At 44.9% G+C, this 20,254-nt stretch overlaps 1 protein-coding gene across 3 annotated transcripts in view; it reads left to right on the top strand.

The window, feature by feature from the left end:
- The first annotated feature begins 5,694 nt into the window (after positions 1 to 5,694).
- ANLN (anillin, actin binding protein) overlaps positions 5,695 to 20,254 on the top strand; it is a 52,473-nt gene continuing 37,913 nt past the window's right edge. For all 3 annotated transcript variants that reach the window (XM_066239684.1, XM_066239686.1, XM_066239685.1), the window contains exons 1-5: positions 5,695 to 5,924; positions 12,348 to 12,501; positions 14,991 to 15,278; positions 17,555 to 17,934; positions 19,070 to 19,295. In XM_066239684.1, the coding sequence (XP_066095781.1) occupies positions 5,907 to 5,924; positions 12,348 to 12,501; positions 14,991 to 15,278; positions 17,555 to 17,934; positions 19,070 to 19,295 (1,066 nt within the window). In that variant the 5' untranslated portion in view covers positions 5,695 to 5,906. The remainder of the gene's footprint in view (positions 5,925 to 12,347; positions 12,502 to 14,990; positions 15,279 to 17,554; positions 17,935 to 19,069; positions 19,296 to 20,254) is intronic.

The raw sequence follows: 20,254 nt of genomic DNA on the forward strand, positions 1-20,254 counted from the left end.
TTCTGGGAATACTATCTTCAAAAATGTACCCAGAATCCATCCATTTCTCATTATCACCATACTGGTTCAACCCATCATTGTCTTATCTGGATTATAGGTAGAGCCTCCTAAATCATCTCTGTATTTCCACCCTTGCCCTCTTCACTTTATTCTCAAAACTCAGTGGCTAGTGTGATCCTGTTGCAAAGTGAAATAACTTACATATTTTGCTCATTTGTCTTATTGTCTGTCTCTGTCTCCAGAATAAAATTTCTACAAATGCAATGTCTTTTATGTGTTCACTGCTATATTTCCAGCATCTAGAATAGTGCCTAGCATACAGTGAGTACTCAATAAATCACGTGCAAGTTAATAAGTAGACAATAGAACATATGCATTTTCAATAATAACTCAGAGAAAATAGAGTGATCTCTAATGGGTATGTATATAAAGGAAAACACTTCAGGTTAAAGCACTTGATATGATAATCTGCATTCATAAGAGCAGTTATTCTTCCAACATATGTCCTAAGGAAAAAGGCTGTAAGTAAACCTTACATCCCTAGCTTCCTTATATGCCTGCCTTTGCTTCCTTATATACCTAAAACTCCGAAACTCACTTTCCAAGTTTGCCATAAAAATATCTATTACTCCTGCAAATTTCTAGTTTTTAAAGTCACTGTTCCTCAAAAAGGTACTCATAAAAGATTTTTCTGAGTCATATGTCAGCACCTCTGTAAACAATTTACTCAGAATGCTTTTACTAAAGCATGCTTAATCAGATTGTCCACCTTCATTATAATTTTCAGAAAGCAATTTGTATTATCTTATTCATTCCATTACTTATATACAAGGCACTGTGATTTGTGCTTTTAGAGTGCATAAAAGACACGAGACTAATCTTCAAGGAACGGACTGTGGGAAAGGTATTGTCCACGTACACACACACACATTAGGAGATGAGGTGCGCTAGAGGTATATTTCCCTCTTCAACATTTCATTACACTCTGTGGTTAGCCCACCTAGAATATTATTTCACCTTTACTTTCAAAATTATTTTTATGTTCATCCAACCAGCATTTTCTCGTGGGTCACTGTTGATTTCTAAATATCTTTACTGATAAGTATTATATAAAGTTGCATATCAACATGATGACAGCATTTTTAAAAGATATTCTTCCTGTACCATTAGGCATTTAAGTGTTCTTGCTAAGAAATTTGTGAATACAAAGAGTTTATTTAATTTCTTACAAAAGTAGTACTGTCATCAGCTCCTTTAACATTCCCGCCTATGTAATTATTCATCCTCATCAAGCCTTGTGCATGTGCTTTGTTAATTACTGGTTCCGGCTATGCCTGCTTAGTATTTCCATCGGTGGCATCTGCAGCTGTCTACTTGGCAGCTTTTGAGTCAGCATTGACTTTACATATCTGCCAGAACAATGAATAATTCCATCATTCTGAAAAATTTTCTTTATACTTGTTTCTATACAAACCGTTAATAGCAATTCAAAAGAATTGATATGATTGTCCATTTCAAAACACTGATTGCAAAATAAAAAATGTATTTAAACTGACTTTAATAAGTTCTGTTTACCTTTTTTTTTTTTTTAAAGATTTTATTTATTCATTATAGAGAGGAGAGAGAGAGAGAGAGAGAAGGGGGGAGGATCAGGAAGCATCAACTCCCATATGTGCCTTGACCAGGCAAGCCCAGGGTTTTGAACCGGCAACCTCAGCGTTTCCAGGTTGATGCTTTATCCACTACGCCACCACAGGTCAGGCATTATGTTTACCTTTAAGTATGCACCTTCTCCCTTCTTTAAAATTTTACTAAACTTAAATTTTCCAATAATAGTCAAGAATACCACTGTAGTTATCCTACCGCAACATTGTATTATACTTCCCTTACATTGTGGGTTATTTTTATTTCTGCATATCTTTAATGATGATTTTCATTTAATTGAAATACAAAAATAACAAAAAATCAGAAAAAGATTAAAAAAATAAATACAAACATAATAGAAAAATGGGTATTTTAACAGGAATATTATTCTTTTATGTGTGGTGGGAATTATTTTATGTTATGAATAAAGAGCTTAAAGTTTTCTTATTAGTAACTTTCGTTTAGTTAACTCATAGGTTAATCTGTGTATATTCCATGTACATGCTACACGGCAAACTATTTATAGTCGATGGAGTTCTAGGATAATAAAATTTGGTCCAAATATCTCTGTAATAAGAGAAGACTTTTTTTTTTTTTTACAGAAAAAAGATCAACATCCTCCATTTTAGAAACTTAGAACACATCTGATCATTCACCATCAATGGACCAAGAAGAGGAAAAGAGGGACAGTGAAGACAAAGGAAAAGATATTTGCAAGCCAAAAAAGTCAACAAATGATAACTTTTCTGGAAAACAGAAAACAAACCACACAAAGTCTACAAATCAATAAGAAAAATACAAAAATAGCATAGAAAAATGGGCAAAGAATATGGAGTTGAAATTCACAGAAAAAAACAACAACTAACAGGTCAATAATCATGAAACTGTGTTCACTTTCATGAGTAATAGGAGAAATGCATACAAACAAGAATGGCAAAACCCAAAAAGTATCTAAGTATTAGGGAGGCACTGGAGTAGCAGGTATGTTCTTACACTGCTGATTGAAGTATAAATTGTTACAGTCCTTTTGAAGAACAATTTATTTTTAGTTTCTGACAATAATATTGAAATATATTTGTTGAAATGATCCTCTAATTTCTAGGTACATTACTTTAGAGAAAATTTGGCACATGTGTATGAAGGAGATAGAAATATTCATGGCATCATGGGATCTTGGAAATAAAAAATTGAAAATAAATGAAATGTTCATTAATAGGATAATGGATACAGAAGTTACAAGTATACTCATACAATAGAATACAGCAGTAAAAATGAATAAAATGCAGCTAGAGCTATTAATGAGGATGAATCTTGTAAAGAAAAAAATTGAGCAAAAACATGTACTATGAAAATACAGTAATGTAAAACTATATACTGTTATGGCTAGTTGTAGGTGTAGTAAAAGTACATACATGTCATGGGTATAATAAACATGAAAATCAGGAGAGCTCTAGTCCTGGGGAGTGGAAGCTGAATAGTATTAAGGAGGGACACGCAGGAGGCTTTAATTATGAAATTACCTCTTTTATAAGCCAGGTGATGGGTACATGATGATGTATTTTATTCACTATTTTCTTTTCTTTAAAACTGTAAATATTTTATAACAAGTTTTAAAAGGAAAAATGTAATTCTAGCTTATACACTGAAGAATGAACTACCAAGGTGTAAGAAAAGAAATAAGGAGACATGTTAGGAGACAATTTTAATACTCCATAAGAGTATAATTGAGTATTTAGCAGTTTCTGGCATTAGCAGGTGTTTAACAAATTGTAGCTATTGTTGTGGTCACTATCATCAATCATCATCATCATCTTCATCATCATGGTAAAGACCAAAGACCTGGGGGACTGTGAAGAAAGAGAAACTAAATGTTTTGAATAGCTATGTTGTACTAGGTGCTTTATTTATCTTTTAGTCTTGACTAGAATCTAGTTATAAGAATGTAAAGCTCATAGAGGCCAAAGCCAAAATGCACAAGGCTGCATAAATTTCTAATGACTCACTTTTCAACGTTGTTTAAAACATACACTCTCTCCTGCCAATATACACACCCCTTCCCTGTCTATTACTTGAAAATCATTCAAGCACCTTTTTTCTTTGGTTCATAAGTAGTATAGTGTGAGTTAAATTTAATAGCAGGATCCACCAAACACTTGGAGAGTGCCTTATAACTTACTACAGAATACTTCTGGATCTCGCTCAGTTTTTCATTTGATCTTCCTAACAACTCTGAAGAAAGCAGGGCAGTTGATTGTTCCTGTTTTATAGATGAGTAAACTGAAATTTAGAGAGGCTAACTCAGAAGTTCTTACCCCATGTGACCATAAACTTCATGAAGTCCTGTTTTAAATAAATAGTTTATTACTGAATGGGCATCTTTCTAGGTGGGTCAACTTTAATTTTATTTTCAAAGGAGTTCATGACTTCCTCCCCCCCAAATAAAACTGTTTAAGAAAGAGTGGGTAGCCTAACCTGTGGTGGCGCAGTGGATAAAGCGTTGACCTAGAATGCTGAGGTCGCTGGTTCAAAACTCTGGGCTTGGATGTGAGGGCGATCTGGCTGCGACATCTGTCACCCCATTGATCGCCAGGGTTGATTCGGCTGATCTGGCTGGCTAGGCGGGTGTCCCCTTCCTCCCTCACCGCTCCATGTGCGTCCCTCCCGAAGCTGCGCGCTCGGTCGAAGAGGACGACCTTCCCCGCTAGAGGAGAGGACCGTTCTTCGGTCAAGGGTATACGAGTAGCTGCGCTCCCCTGCTAGAACCTCCAAACAAGTCTCAAAACTCTGGGCTTGCCTGGTCAAGGCACATATGGGAGTTGATGCTTCCTGTTCCTCCCCCCTTTCTCTCTCTCTCTCTCACTCACTTTCTCTCTCTCCTGTCTAAAAATGAATAAATAAAATCTTTAAAAAAAAAAAAAAGAGTGGGTAATTATTTACCTAAAACACAAGTCACACTGTCCTGGTGCAGCAAAGACTTAGAGCAATTCCTTCTTACCTCACATTCACAATCCTTTTTTCCCTCGGAATTCTTTTCATTACAACCCACAGCATCAAAATTCAAATTAGAGATATTGGTGAAATACTGTTTGTAATGTTTTCTGACTGCTAAGGTGCAAACGTTATTAAATATACTGAGACATCTAACCTGGGAGTTTGGTTTTGTGCCTGGCCTGTAAAGCCCTTGCTCTGCTCACGTGTCTAACTGCCTACTGCATTCAGCTATTGGGCAGTCATTGTAATCTACAGTGTTACTTTTCAAATGAACAAGTCAAGAGCTGTCCTCTTAAAACAAGCCCTAGCACAGGCTTGCTAAGGAAGCAATCTGATACAGGGCTATGGAACGTATTTTTTCAATTCTGAGTAATCTAGAAATAATCACGAGACACAGTTTGAACGAGAGGCGGGAGGCAGACCATGAGCTGAGAGAGGGATTTTTATTTCTCCTGGACCCATTACCTAATGTCTCGTGGATGACACTTCCGAATCTTTCCAACTCGACCACTGTTGCAGCCCGATAGGATTGAAAATAGGAAGCGCAACAAGAGTTTTGGGTTTAAACTCTTTACAAAGTCTGTTAACGTTAGCCTTATTTTCCCAATGAGAAAGGCCTCCAGCGCCCAAGGTGAGTTTACTGGTCATTAGGCCCACGTGCCCAGGAACCCATTAGACCTGCCCCTTCAGGTCAAACCTGTGGTCCCCCATTAGGTGACGTATGGGTGGGCGGAGAGAATGTCACCGAAGGCCGCAAGTCCGGTGGATTTCAAACCCAAGAGCTCTCAACCTCACACTTAGGAATGGAGGAAGGCGGAACGCCCAAGCCCAGCCCGGGCGAAGGGATCAGGATAAACCGGGAGCGGTGTGCGAGCGTTGAGGGTGGGGCTTCGGGCCCGGAGGCGGTTTGTGTCCCTGGAGCACCGCGCCGCCCGGGCTGCAGGCCGTGCCTGAGCCAAACGGCAGGGCCACCCAGGGCACCCACCCGCCCGGCGAGGCCACGTGACCAGCGCCGCCCCGCCCCGCACGCATGCGCGAGCTCCCGGCGCTGAAATTCAAATTTGAACGGCAGCCGGAGCCCGAGTCTGACACTGGAGGCTGCGGAGGAGAGGAGAGCAGGTCGGGGAGCGTTTCCCTGCCCCGGACTCCTTGTTTTCTCCAGGTGACACACACTGAACCGCGCACAACGCACTCCTCTTCTTTTTCTGAATTTGAACCACCACCTCCATCGTCTCTCAGTCGACACGCGAAGCACGCGAAGTGTGGGGGTGATGGACCCGTTTACAGAGGTAAGAAAACGAGCCAGCGCAGCCCGGCTTGACCCTTCCAGGCCTCCACCCTCCCGGCCCACCTTCTGTCACCCACTGGGCCCACCCGGCGGAGAACGCGTGCGCGCGCGTGCGCAGAGCGTGCGTGCGGGGGTCCCGCGGGGGCCGCCGGGAGGGGTGCGGCGCCGCTAGCTGCGCGACTCGTTAGCGTTCTTCTGCACGGGACCGCACGGGCGGAAAGTTTAGAGTCTGTCCGGAAAGGCGGCAGTAGAAAACCTCAGGTCAACTCCGGTCATTGCGGCAGGGCCCCCCCTGGAGCGGAGCCCTGTGCCCCCGAGAGTGAGCACGGGGTCTGATGGAGCCGGTCCCGCTGGAAGTGACGCGGGGACAGCGTGTAGGGTGCGGTCGGGAGCCCTGGTGACTCACTGGTGTGGGTGCCACTGCCGCCGGCACTCGGGACGGATTGAGGTTTGCGGGATCGGCCGGCCCGCAGAGGACTTTGTCTGCGTTTAAGGATGCGGTTCGGTTCGCGCGGTGACAGCAAAGATTTTAAATACGCTGGGACCTGCGACTGTCGCGTCTGTTCCTGCAAAGTCAAAAAGTTCCTTCCAGTTCCATTGCCAAGCCAGCTGGGGTTGACACGTGAAGGGAAGGGGGAAGTGCTAGCCGAGGATGGACAAACCAAAGTGACTGGCCCATGATTTTAAAATAAAAATACCCGAGTAGAGATAGGAAACTTCTCTGTGTGTGTTGCTGGGTATAACATCACGGCAATGTCAAACTCATCTCTTGTCCTTTGGGAATTAAACACGGAATAATTACAGTCTTATTAGGAGATTTTTTTCCCCCTTCAGCTTTGAGTTCCTGTGTGGTGACAGACTCAGGACTTTCATGTAGCGGTTGTCTGCTCCCTTTTCTTCCTCTTTCTTTAGATGGTTGTGCAAGTTTCAAACTGGTATTTTTTTGAATTTTTGCAAAGTGGACTTAAAAATGCCCCTACATTTAGAAACTTAAATTATACGGAGAGTCGTAGTACGTTTTTCTCTTTTGAAATGTAGTTACAATTCCGTAAGTCTAAGATATTTAAAAGTTTCAACAGTTAGAGTTTACTTGTTTTCAAACACAAGAATATTTTTGTTTCAAATTCTCAATCCTGGGGAAAAAAACACATCAGTTTGTTTGCCTTACTCTTAAAAGTTTTAACAAAAATCCAGAACACATTTTTGTATTAGCTTTAAAGAATAGGGCTGTTCGTGCACCATATTTTTCACTTATAGTGAAGTTAAAAAAGATATAGATAGGCCCTGGCCGGTTGGCTCAGTGGTAGAGCGTCGGCCTGGCGTGCAGAAGTCCCGGTTCGATTCCCGGCCAGGGCACACAGGAGAAGCGCCCATCTGCTTCTCCACCCCTCCCCCTCTCCTTCCTCTCTGTCTCTCTCTGCCCCTCCCGCAGCCGAGGCTCCATTGGAGCAAAGATGGCCCGGGCGGGCGCTGGGGATGGCTCCTTGGCCTCTGCCCCAGTAGAGGCAACAGAGCGACACCCTGAGGGGCAGAGCATTGTCCCCTGGTGGGCGTGCAGGGTGGATCCCGGGTCGGGCGCATGCGGAAGTCTGTCTGTCTGTCTCTCCCCGTTTCCAGCTTCGGAAAAATACAAAAAAAAAAAAAAAAAAGATACAGATGTGTGTATTTTATGTTACTAACTTAGAATAGGATTCCTTAACACATTAGTCCTGTGTTCTGAATATATTTTTTATTTTCCTAAGTCACTAACAGGACTTTTGAAAGTTCACTGGAAACTACAGTATTTCATTTTACTCAAAAATGTCATTCTGAACCAGTACAAACTCTGTCGAAAGGAATTTTGAAAGAAAGCTTTCATTTTAGGGCGTGCTCAGAAACATGCGTTGTTTAATATGCATAGCTGGTATTATGCAAAGTTAGATCCATTGTCATTGGAATAAACAGCTTTGGTATTTTCCCTTAATTGGTAATGAATGAACTATTTGAATTGGCTCCAACCATTAGGTGTTTACTTATAGCATTCGTACCATTTTTGCAGTGAAATGAACTGGCACACTTCCTTGTCTGAAAAGGATTGAAAGTCAGTTAAAATGACTTTTTTTTTGTATTTTTCTGAGGTTAGAAATGGGGAGACAGTCAGACAGACTCCGGCATGCGCCCGAGGGGTATCCACCTGGCACGCCCACCAGTGGGCGATCCTCTGCCCATCTGGGGCGGTGCTCTGTCGTAACCAGAGCCATTCTAGCGCCTGAGGCAGAGGCCACAGAACCATTCTCCGAGCTGGGCCAACTTTGCTCCAATGGAGCCTCGGCTGCGGGAGGGGAAGAGAGAGACAGAGAGGAAGGAGAGGGGGAGGGGTGGAGAAGCAGATGGGCGCCTCTCCTGTGTGCCCTGGCCGGGAATCAAACCCGGGACTCCCACACGCCAGGGCCTAAAATGACTTTCTTAACCAGTGTTCCTTACCAGAACCATAGAACACAGGAGAATGAGAGACAGTGTCCTTAATTTTCCCCTGACATCCTAGATTAGGAGAGGTTTTAATTCATTACATTGATGTCAAGGAACCAGGGCTTAATTCTCCTGGTCGCTATGGTAGAGAAGGGCCACCCCCTCCTAGAACCTCTTTTCCTTGGATCTCCCTGCTTTCCCTGCTGCTTGCTGCACATTCTCCTGCCTCTTGTGCCTGGAGAATTGTGATGTAACCTCTTGCTCACACTTTGATCTCCCTTCTTCAGAGGAGAAATCACCTGTCAGAGTGCTCAGCTGTTAGAATATTTTAGCAATTTTTTTTTAATTGTAGGGAATTTCAAATTACACACGTATAGTAATGACTCATGCATCCACCACCCAGCACCACAAGGCCCTTGTTTCACTGTATTACCTGTCTGATCCTTCCCATTGACTTCTGTGAAAGCAGATCTTAGAGATCATATAATTTCACACCTCAATACTTGAGTGTTTATTACGAAATGCTTAGGACTTAAAAAAAAATCAACATGTCATTATCAAACTTAAACAATCAACAACAGTTCCTTAACATCAAATATTCTGTCAGTGTTCAGATTTCCCTAAGTGTCATGCTTTTGCATTTTGTTTGAATCAGGCTCTACATAGGGTCCACAGGACAATGTCTTTCTAAAGTTTTTCATGGACCAACCAGAAATAATGACCCCATCTTCATTCGTGGACAAACAAGCAGTTTAAGCAGATGTTTATTGTCATAATCTGATAGGAGCTGATAGTATTAAAAAAGTTATGTTGATATGAAGTTAGTTCACTGACAATAAGTTCTTAAAAAGAGCAATTGGATTCCGTCAAAAAAGATGTATAAGAGCTTAGACTCTGGGGTCTGTGTTCAAATTCTGCCTTGCCTCTTAGCTGTGTGACCTATGGCTTGTTATTTAACCTGTGCCTAGATGTCTTCATCTGAAAAATTAAATGAGTTAGTGTGTGTAAACACCAAAAGTACTTTACATAAGCGTTAGTGATTCCTGTTGTACAGTTAAGTGAATTTAAAACCATAAATTTACTACTCATAATATTGGTGTTAACCTCTTAGTGTGAAGATCTGCTCACAGGTGATGGTCATCCCAGTCCAGGGCTAGCATAGGGCTAGGTGTGCCAAGTCAGAACCCTAAAAGAGGAAAGGCTGCAATGAACATACTTCGTAGAGCATTTTTACTTGTGATAAAAATAAACACGCTGTGACTGTTTTGAATGGATTTCCCGTTTTCCAGAATTAAGTAACAGTCTCCGGATTGACTCAGCTAGGGGAGAGTGCTAATGGAGCACCTGGAAGAGAATAAATTAGTTTATATTGAGTCTACTCTGTTTAAGAAGGCCGGGAAGTGAGTAATGCCTCCTAGAAAAGTTCCTGTCAGAAATGATTCAAGGTGTGTGTGGCAGAAATTGCTTAGGGACTATAAACCTCAGTTATCTTAGATTCGTCCATGTGGAGTGTCTTATTTCCCGGTGCTGTTAGTTATTGCAGGGTTTTATCTTTTTATTCCTCTACTATTTGAAGAAGGAAGGTGACTTAAATTTATGGAGCTGTTGAGTTTATATAAATGTCATCTCTTTTAAATTAATAACCATTGGTATTTATTAGTTTGTATTTTATAGGTTAGGGAACTTTTTTTTTTTTGCTTATCTACTTTAATTATGTTTAGTTTTCAAATTTTTGGACCGCAGTAGACAGAACACTTGTGTAAGCTTGAATGGCAAAACGACATTCTTTTGTGGTGACCAACATTGCTCACTGTAACTGAAGGTATGCTGACTCACAGCATCCTAACAGACCGAATGGAATGTGGGCATGTCCATGAAGGAATATAATTCGGCTAGTTTTTAGCTGGGGAGTGATCTATGTTATAGTGGGGAAAATGATCAGATGTATACATTTGTGTAATGGTATCACTTCTGAGTTTGTGGAGGACTTTTATATAAAGAGGGAATGACGCTTTGTGTTTTGGAAGGCACTCGGTTCATAAATCACCCTTTCAGTGACGTTAAGGGCTAGTGTCTCCTTTCAGCGAGCTTTAAGTTAGAAATCCTCCTAAGGAGAGGAGAGAGTTGTGCCTCCTTCCCAAGTTAACTCTTGCTTCTTTTACATACTCAGGAATTTGAAAAAAGGTTACTCTGTTTGAATTAAGGAATTGAAAAGATCAGATGGAGTTTAATTTCTTAGCCTGCTAAGTACTGTGTCTGTTTGCAGGGCTGTGTACAAACTCCAGCTAGTGACCTGTCCCCCCCGCCCCCGGAACTGTTCTACGGGTCCTCTGTTTACCACGCTGATCCAACTAGGAGCTCCTGTGTTCAGGGCAAGAAAAGAGTCTTCATTATTTTATGCAGCGGCTGAGATTTCCACCTAAAACTTTTATATTGATAGTTCATTAAATAAAACATTAAGATTCTTTAGTTGTTTCTTCTCCTCTTAGGAAGTGTCTTCTGCTTGCAGAGGACTGATAGGTCAGTTCTCTCTTGCTGTTGACCGCCACCCCAAATTGTAGGGCTGGATTTGTTTTGCAGCTGTAACAAATTCCCACCAACTCACCATGCAAGTTACCTTCTGTAGGCCGGAAGTCTGATGGGTTTCACTGGGTTAAAATCAGGGTGTTGGCGGGACTGTGTTCCTTCCAGGGCTCTAGGAGAGAATTTATTTCCTTGCCTTTTCTAGCTTATAGAGGCCACTGGTCCTTTTGGGATCGTGTCCTCTTCATCCATCTTCACAGCCACCCATTGCATCACTCCGAGTTCAGCTTCCTGTAGTCACATCTTCTCTGACTGAGTCTCCTGCCCCTCCTTTCCCACGCAAGGGCCCTGTGCGTACAGTGTCCAGGTAACCCATGACGGGCTCTCCAGGTCAGGATCCCGAGTCACGCCAGCAGACATCCTCTTGCCACCTAACGTTCCTAGGCTCAGGGCATTAGGATATGAACATCTTCGGGGGACCATTATTCTGCCTGCCTACCTTGGTGTTTCAGACAGCGACCACCCCATTTCTCGTGACTCAGTGGATCAGTGGTTTGCGTTATGCTCACGTGGGCTGCGCTTCTGTTGGTCTCCCCAGAGGTCGTGCTGGAGTCTGCAGTGACCTGGCACAGTATCTGGGACTGGATGGCCTAAAGTGGCCTCCCTCACCTGTCCAGTGATTGATGTCACCTGAGTGCGTGTGTCTGCAGCGGGCCTAAGCCGGGCTTCCTTGCAGGTGGCAGTGTTCCAGGGGAGGGAGGGTAGAAACTGCAAGACCTCTGGGGGCCTGCGATTGGGAGTTACACAGGGTCACTTCTGCCATATTTCACTGGACAAAGTAAATCGTAAGTCCAGCCCAGTTTGGAGTGTAGGAGTATAGTCTACCTTTTGATGGAAACAGGAAAAAAATTGTGGTCATTTAAATTATACAGCTAACTAGACACATTTTATTCCCCCTTAATGTTCATGTTACATCTGCAGTGATTTTGATGTTGGAATGCTCATTGAGTGGATCTTGACTTTAATTATTTAGAATTTCAGGGTTTTTTTGTTTTTTTTTTCTGAAGTGAGAAGCAAGGAGGCAGACAGACTCCCACATACTCCCGACCGGGATCCACCCGGCATGCCCACTAGGGGGCAATGCTCTGCCCACCTGGGCCCCCACTCCAATGCAACTGTAGCCATTCGGCTGCAGGAGGGGAAGAAAGAGACAGAGAGAAGGGAGAGGGGGAAGGATGGAGAAGCAGATGGTCGCTTCTCGTGTGTGTCCTGGCCGGGAATCAAACCTGGGACTTCCACACGCCGGGCCGATGCTCTACTGCTGAGCCAACCAGCCAGAGCTAGGATTTCACTTTTGAAATGTATTTAAACTGTTAATTCTACATGGCAGTTGTCAATTTTAGAAGTTTTGTGAGCTTTTGACTAAACCGTGTTTTAAATGTCACACGTGTAGAAGCTGCTTGAGCGGACCCGTGCCAGGAGAGAGAACCTTCAGAGGAAGATGGCCGAGCGGCCCCGGGCCGCACCGAGGTCGGCAGCTCCCGCCAAGCGGTCCAGGGAGCCGCTGGTGGAAGCGGGTAACCAGCAGCCCCAGCCCGGAGGTGAAGGTGAGACCGTGAGGAAGGGTGGAGTGGGCCTGTCTTACGGGAGAGAGGCCCCGCACATTTCAGCGTGCGTGGGGAAGAACCGAAGTCCTTGGGAGACAGGTGTACCGCCTCTGGGGATGGACGGCCTCCTCCTCTGTTCCGGGCTGTTTTCTATGTTCGGCCCAGAACCTGCTGGGCCACGGCAGAATTTCCTTTAACAGATATTTCACATTATTGAATACTTGGTTGAACTTTATTTTCCTCAATCCAGAACTATTCTTAGAACCCCAAGGGAAGGAAAATGAAGGAGCAGGGGCACTTCCACTGGCAGTGGGGGGGGGTTAGTCTGCCCACCCCAGCGATGCCTGGTCAGCTGCCACCACATTCGGATGGTGTCCCTGCCGTGAGCAGGGCAACCAAAGGCAGATGGACCTGCAGGTGCTTGAAATTTAATGAGCCTTTCATGATCTGTCTGCTTGAGTCAGTTCTAGGGTGACAAGTATAGGTTGTTATTCTATAGGACTGGTGAAATCACGCACGCACGTGCGTGTGCACAGAAACCTATCTTATTTTTTCCTAAATCAGTCCTGGCCTCCCCAGCCAGCTGCCTGAATCCTTTCATAGAGCATGGAATAGTCAGGACATAATTCTGTTCCCTAGTCTAACTTTAAAATACAGGTAGAAGAAGAGTTTCACAGAGATGAGGGCTTGGGACTAGCTTTTAATTACAGTGTGTCCGTAAAGTCATGGTGCACTTTTGACTGGTCACATGAAAGCAACTAAAGACGATAGAAATGTGAAATCTGCACCAAATAAAAGGAAAACCCTCCCAGTTTCTGTAGGATGATGTGGCAGCATGTGCAGATGATGACGTAATACCGTGTATACAGCGGAGCAGCCCACGGCCATGCCAGTTGATATGTAGACAGTACAGAAGAAAGTTCAGTGTGTTCTGTGGCTCGCTAAATTCAAATCCGTGACCAAAGTGCAACGTGAATATTGGCGCGTTTATAATGAAGCGCCACCACATAGGAATAACATTACTCGGTGGGATAAGCAGTTGAAGGAAACCAGCAGTTTGGTGGAGAAACCCCGTTCTGGTAGGCCATCAGTCAGTGACGAGTCTGTAGAGGCTATACGGGATAGCTACCTAAGGAGCCCTAAAAAATCTGTGCGTGAGCCCACATCGAACTGCACTGAATAGGTATGAAACTGGGAGTTTTCCTTTTATTTGGTGCAGATTTCACATTTCTATCATCTTTTGTTGCTTTCCTGTGACTGGTCAAAAGTGCACCATGACTTTAGGACACACTGTATTTTGGTAATTTGTTTTTGTGTGTTTACTTTGAAGGAAGGGAGGGGAGTACATTACACGTGCATGGTGTTTCACCAGAAAATAGAGGTTGGCCCCATCCAGGATCTTCTGTTCTCCCTGACCCGGGTTTGCACATCCAGATAGTGAGAGCTCAGTACTTGGAAACCAGTGGTTGGGGCTGCAGTTGAATGCTTAAATGGAAACATTTATGTTTTACATAAGACCTGCAAACTTAATTCTCTATTTCCAGGTGGTATTATTGCATGTTAAAATTAGGAACACTTTCAAAAAATGATTAGATACGTTAATGAAAAATAAGTGAATTCCAGCGAACTGGAAAATTTCATGATGTGAATTGAATTAGATGAATGTCAATAAGGGCATTCCTGTCCTGTCACTAATGGAACTTTGGTCACTGCAGGAACAAGAATACTTGCTGGGACAGCCGATGAAACTGACCTCTGATAAAATGTACATTCTTATGTTTTAAATATATTCATTTTCCAAGCGATATATTCATTCCTGGATTGAGATAATATGCCTCATGTTTGAATAGCTCCTTTTTATTTTAAGGCTTTAAACTTCATGTCGTAGGTGTTCACGGAAGTTGAAAATGTGAAACGTTAAGCACTTGTGCGTGACTTTGTTTGGCTTTGACTGAGCAGTTCAGTCGCTTTTTGGTTCCCTGTCGCTTCTCTAAATCTCAAGCCAGGCGCCCTTCTGCCTTGCTTGTTGTTAACCATGAAAGTTTGTTTCAAAAACAGGAAGTCTGGTGGTTTCTCCCCTTAGCTCAGCTGTGCCACGTTAGGCAGGTAACTGAATTTCTTCAGGCTTGATTTTTCTTACCTAAAAATGAGGTGATTGGGCTGTGTCACCTTTAACACCCCCTGGGACATTTGTTTATTGAGTGTGTAAGCACTTTTAATTTCCTATTGTCTTAAACTGTATAAAGTAGTGTGCATATATGTTGAGAGAATATGACTTGAATTTATTTTCATTCACATTTTTTAAACTACAAATTATCTTAAATCTTTCATATCACTTATAAATTACTGAAAGTAGAATTTTACATATTTCTTCAAAGTGAAATCATTTAGAGGATTAGAGAAACATGTTTTTTAAATAAGTACTTATGGCAAGTTGTTTGTGCTGTGAGACAGTATGGGATTTTGATTTCCCCCCTTTTGTAATCTAGAGAAATCTTGCACAAAACCATCGCCATCAAAAAAACGCTGTTCTGACAACACGGGCGGAGAAGCTTCTAACTTGGAAAACGAACGACCGGTAGAGTCCGCTTCTGCAAAACCTTGTCCTCCGAGCCCTGCGTCCCCTCGGACTCAGCCGCAGGCACCAGCTGCGGCCAGCAGCGCCCCAGGACGAGGGCTGAACCCGGAGCCGGAGGCCAGCGCAGCCTCCTCGGTTAAGACGCGGATGCAGCAGCTGGCAGCGCAGCGGCGCCGCTGGGACAGTGACGACGCAGCAGGTGCGCCGGGTGCGGGTGCTGGGCGCCCCCTCCGTCTCCGTGTGCGTGCGTGACTCCGCGTGGTGCGCGTGTGTTCCCCGGCTGCCACGTGAGGCAGAAGGCTCCCGCTCTGTGCCGGTGGTTTGTGTGTCAGGGGCGTGTTGATCGGGTGGTCGTTCTCGATGGCGTAGGCGATGTCAAGGTTGGGTACTGGCGGCAGTATTAGCACTGCCCTCTGCTCCGTGCCAGAAATTCCGTTCCCCGGCTGATGAGTTAAGTGAAGTTGAGTGACAGTGTTGTCAGTGCTGTTGAGGGGACAGAAAAGTTACAAGCACGTTAACCGAGCGCCTGCCGAGTGCGTTGCTGTGCCCGGTGCCGGGAGCAGGTGTGCCCGGTGCCGGGAGCAGGTGTGCCCGATGCCGGGAGCAGGTGTGCCCGGTGCCGGGAGCAGGTGTGCCCGGTGCCGGGAGCAGCTGTGCCCGGTGCCGGGAGCAGGTGTGCCCGGTGCCGGGAGCAGGTGTGCCCGGTGCCGGGAGCAGGTGTGCCCGATGCCGGGAGCAGGTGTGCCCGGTGCCGGGAGCAGGTGTGCCCGGTGCCGGGAGCAGGTGCGCCTGGTACTGGGAGCAGAAGCAGGTGCGCCCGACCGCTTTTCCCTGTCCGCCGCAGATGGAGAGCCACGGCAGGTTGGCAGGCATGCCGCAGGGTTAGTGTTCACGGATACATTTTATCTGTCTCCTACCTTGTTAGGAACAAAACGTTGAGGTGACTTACAAAAGTGCTTGTATTACAGAGCAAGCAAAATAAGAGGGTCAGGGTGAAGAGAAGGAAAAACAGGGTGCAGGGTAAAGTTTTGTTTATTAAATACAGGCCTCAAGGTCCTCCTCACTTGCTAGGGAGGGGTCTGAATTTGCTAGAAGCCCATGGAAAGAGAGGAGAAGCTATCAGCCCCTTGACTAATGTTTATCAGGTACAAGCAGACCCATCATTGGCGCTGAGACCCCAGAGAACTTCCTTCCGTGCCCTCCGACGGCTTAGTGCAGACTAGTGAACACACTGGTTACCCGTGGAAGGCCGCTGGTCTGGCTCCCGTTCAGCAGCAGAGCAGTTCCCAAGTGAGCCAGCGAAGGGCAGGTGGCCAGCTCAGCGGTGACTGGGCGGTCCCCACGGTGGTGTTCCTCAGCCCCGGCTCAGAGCTTGGCTCCTGTGTATCAGTCAGACCAGGGGGTCAGAACCTCAGGGGCCCTGGAGGGTGTGTCTGTCTTTTTTTTAAAGTCGCAGGTAATTGTACTGCACAGCCAGAATTGAGACATGTGGTCTGAAGAAATGGATGGACCACCTAGACTTTGGGCAGTCTTCCATAAATATCAATTCCTTTAATAGAAATTCGAGACGTATTGTAGAGCAACGCATTTAAGTTCCTCTTTTCTGGCAGTGGTGATAATCTCAGAAGCAAACACTGTAAAGTGCTGGCATTCAAAATATCTTTTTGTTCCAATAGAGTGTGACATTTAATTCTTACAACCATATTATGAGATGCCATTGTTGTCTTCGTGTTGTGGAAGAAGATACTGGGGTCAGAGAGGCTAAGAGAGCTGCCCATGGTCAGCAGCTAAAATTCAAAACTCCGTCGTTTGACTCCCGGGCTCAACTCTTGCCTGCTGTGGCCTGTGATATTTTGGGGCTGTGAGAGTGGGTATGCCAGGTCATCAGTTATACCTATTTATTTTAGCAGTGGGCAGGGCTAACCATGCTTATGTGCCTGTAAGACACATCTATGGGCGGCAGGATGCAGATTTCCTTTAAATAAAAAAAAGGAAGAAGGAGGCAAGTTGTGATTTGACACGCGGTCAAAAGAACACGAGACCCTGCCTGTGCTCGAGCGCAGGGCACCCGCAGCGGGGCTCGGAGTCTGAGAGCAGAGGTTAGCAGAGGCCCGGAGAGTGAATCTCCTAAGTCAGTGTGGCCTGTCTCATTTTAAAGCATTGAAACTTGAGCAGTGGTTCCCAGGGGGAGGGAGGCTTGGGGAGGGGGTCGATGGAAGGTGTAAAAAGGGACAAATATGAGCTGACGGAAAATGATTTGGCTTTAGGTGATAGATATACAACATAATTGACTATTCAAGCGATGGCGTAATGTTTGCCTGAAATCTGTGTACATTTATTAATCAATATCACCTGTTAAAATTAATTTTCTAAATTAAAAAAATATTTTTAATTGTGAATGGTGTGATCCTGGAATTCACACATCCATGTATCTCTTGAACGTGGGAGTTATTCTCTTTCTGCAAACATCTGCAGGTGACGTCCCCGAGAGCTCCCTCATCTCGGCAGTGCCAGCAGAGGACAGGGCTGCTTCCCCTCCCAAACCAGCGGGCGCCTCCGCAGCGCCAGTGGGGCGGAGGGGCCGTCTGGCCAACCTCGCAGCCACTATTTGCTCCTGGGAGGATGATGTCAGTCACTCATCTGCAAAGCCGAGCGGTGCCCCGGGACAGCCTGGTACCACTTGTTTATCCAGAGTCTCCCCGGCCCGCGGAGCATCTGCTGGGATCAATAGCGGCAGTGTCCGGCAGGAAGCCGCAGGCTGCTCCCGGAGCGCCGGCCAGGCCTCTCTGAGCGGAGGCCCGACCTCCAGAGCCGAGGGTCCATCTGGGCATCAGGTGGCGGTGCCCAGCCCCGCGGTAAGTCAGCTCAGTCTTACGTACAGAAAACCTTTTCTTCTTTTGTTATGAATGATGATGTTTATTTCTATGTAGGTATGTATTTTTAGAACATATCCACAGTGTTTATGTGTATTTTTAGGATTTGGTTTTGTAGAAAGTAAAAATCATAAACGTGGCACCCTGTCCCAAGATACACGGGCAGTTAACTAGAGCGATTCCTAAGCACGTTTATAACAGGAAATGAGGGAGCCTCTTCTTCGTCATCGGGGGACACTGGAAATGATCCTGTCCTTTAGTATGCCTTATAGATGTAGATACATGTAAGATAGCAAATATTCCTGAAACCTGGTAGCCACAGCGACCAGGTGACTGTTGTTGACAGCGGGTCTGATGCTGTCACTGTGCGTCCTTTGGAAGGCTCCCTGGCGCGTGTACCACCTCAGCAGGTTTCTGAGAAAACCTTAACCAGAGAAAGGAAAAGAATGCTGTGTCCCTGAGCATCTTCAAGTGTAGACCTGAGTTTGGAATTAGACCTGCATGCAGCCCCAGCCCTGCCACCGAATTAGAAGGGTGGCTTTGGACAAGTCACTTCATCTTGCAAAGCCTGGGAGAGGGTTCGGGGCGGGTGCAGTGAGGTTTGTGCACAGAGCGCTCAGCATCGTGCTGGGCACCCTGTAAGGACTTCATAACTTATAGTCAGTCATCAAGTGCAGGATATGATTTTACTGGGCACCCTGTCAGGACTTCATAACTTACAGTCAGTCATCAAGTGCAGGATATGATTTTGTTGAAGTAATACTGAATTAAAATACAAAATATATGTGATTTGGTCTGATGCTGTTAAAATTTATAAACATACTAGATAAGAAATTGTTTTTTAAAGTAGTAACTCCTTCCTCATACTAAACCACCCATCAATATATTATGCAGACTAAACTACACTTTATAGTTTGAGTTATAGCATTTTCCAAGTCGGGTTTTTTTCAAACCTTTCACATTGGTTTGATCTATTATATTAGCTAGACCATTTCTTTCATGAGGTTACATGGAGGCGACAAGCCAGGAGAGTCTGAGGGATCTGGGTTGCTTTGTTCTGGGACTGTCCTAAGGTGTGTGAGTGGCGTTGTTTACCCTGAGTATTACTGTGTTTCAGAAGGCTCCTTCTTCCCCCGTGAAACCGCCTGCTTCCGTCGCCAGCGCTAAGCATTGTGAGGCTCAGGGTCCTGAGCGACTCCGGAGAGCTCCTGTGGGTCCTCTGAAAACAGAGGTGCCGAAACCAGCCAGGAAGCCCGCAGTGCCCCCGGCTGTTCTGCCCGAAGAGGAGTTAACGAGAGAAACGTGTCTGCAGTCTCAGTCTAGAGGCAGATCTGCAACACCAGGTAATGGATTTTAAAAAAATCTAACATGACTACTGACTGTTTTCAGGGTTTCTGTTCTCAGCATTTTAAATGCCCAGGTGGGAAAGGTACAGTGTCGGTTTGCCAGGCAGACACCCGAGTGTGTCCATCGAGGCTTCCTCCAATTCAGCCTCCATCCATAGAGTGGATAGTTATTAGTGTGGATCGATCTGGTTACTGGTTAGAGTATTTAACCTGCTACACCTTAGCAGCTTATGCATGCTTTTTCCTTAGCATGACTGTGCACATACTTGCCCCTGTATGCTCCGACACACACAGCATCTGCAACTGGAAGTCTTGTTGTAAAGCCGTGACGGGGAAATGCTCTTATAATCAAGTGTGGGGAGCGTGCTTCTCAGACTCCACTGCGAGGGCGCCCCGGAGAGCACAGGGAGTGAACGTGTGCAAATGCCTCCACTCCGATACAGTTATATGTGTGCACACTGTGTGTGAGTGTGTGCACGTGAAAATTCAAAAGTACCTTTTCTGTCTCGTGGTAACTTCAACCTCACACGTGCCCTAACCTGCTGTTGGCTGAGAAACACAGGACTGAAAACTATGGTTTCAGCTAGGTGTATTTTTTTGCTTTAGAATTGCTTTTGGAAAGACTGTTTTCATTCTAAATTTTAACTTCTTGAAAAGCAATCTCTCCCAAATATAGCTCATAATGAAAGAGAAGTGGACAGGGAGATGTGAGGGGGGTCTGTTAGTTAGGAGGAGAGTAGAAACCGACAGTTTCCAGGTGAGCTGCAGTGAGAATTGGAAACAATAGCACTATCCCAACAGGGAAAAGGACTTGTTACTCCCAGTTTTCTAAAGACTTCCGGCACAGGTAAGAGTGGCACAGGCCAGAAGTGTCTTATTGTTACTCTTGGCTACTATGTATACCCAGACTAGTCAGCAGGGCCTCAGAGATATGTAATTTACATGGTTCTCTGTAT

The sequence above is a fragment of the Saccopteryx bilineata genome, chromosome 7 (assembly GCF_036850765.1).
Source record: "Saccopteryx bilineata isolate mSacBil1 chromosome 7, mSacBil1_pri_phased_curated, whole genome shotgun sequence".
Classification (NCBI taxonomy): domain Eukaryota; kingdom Metazoa; phylum Chordata; class Mammalia; order Chiroptera; family Emballonuridae; genus Saccopteryx; species Saccopteryx bilineata.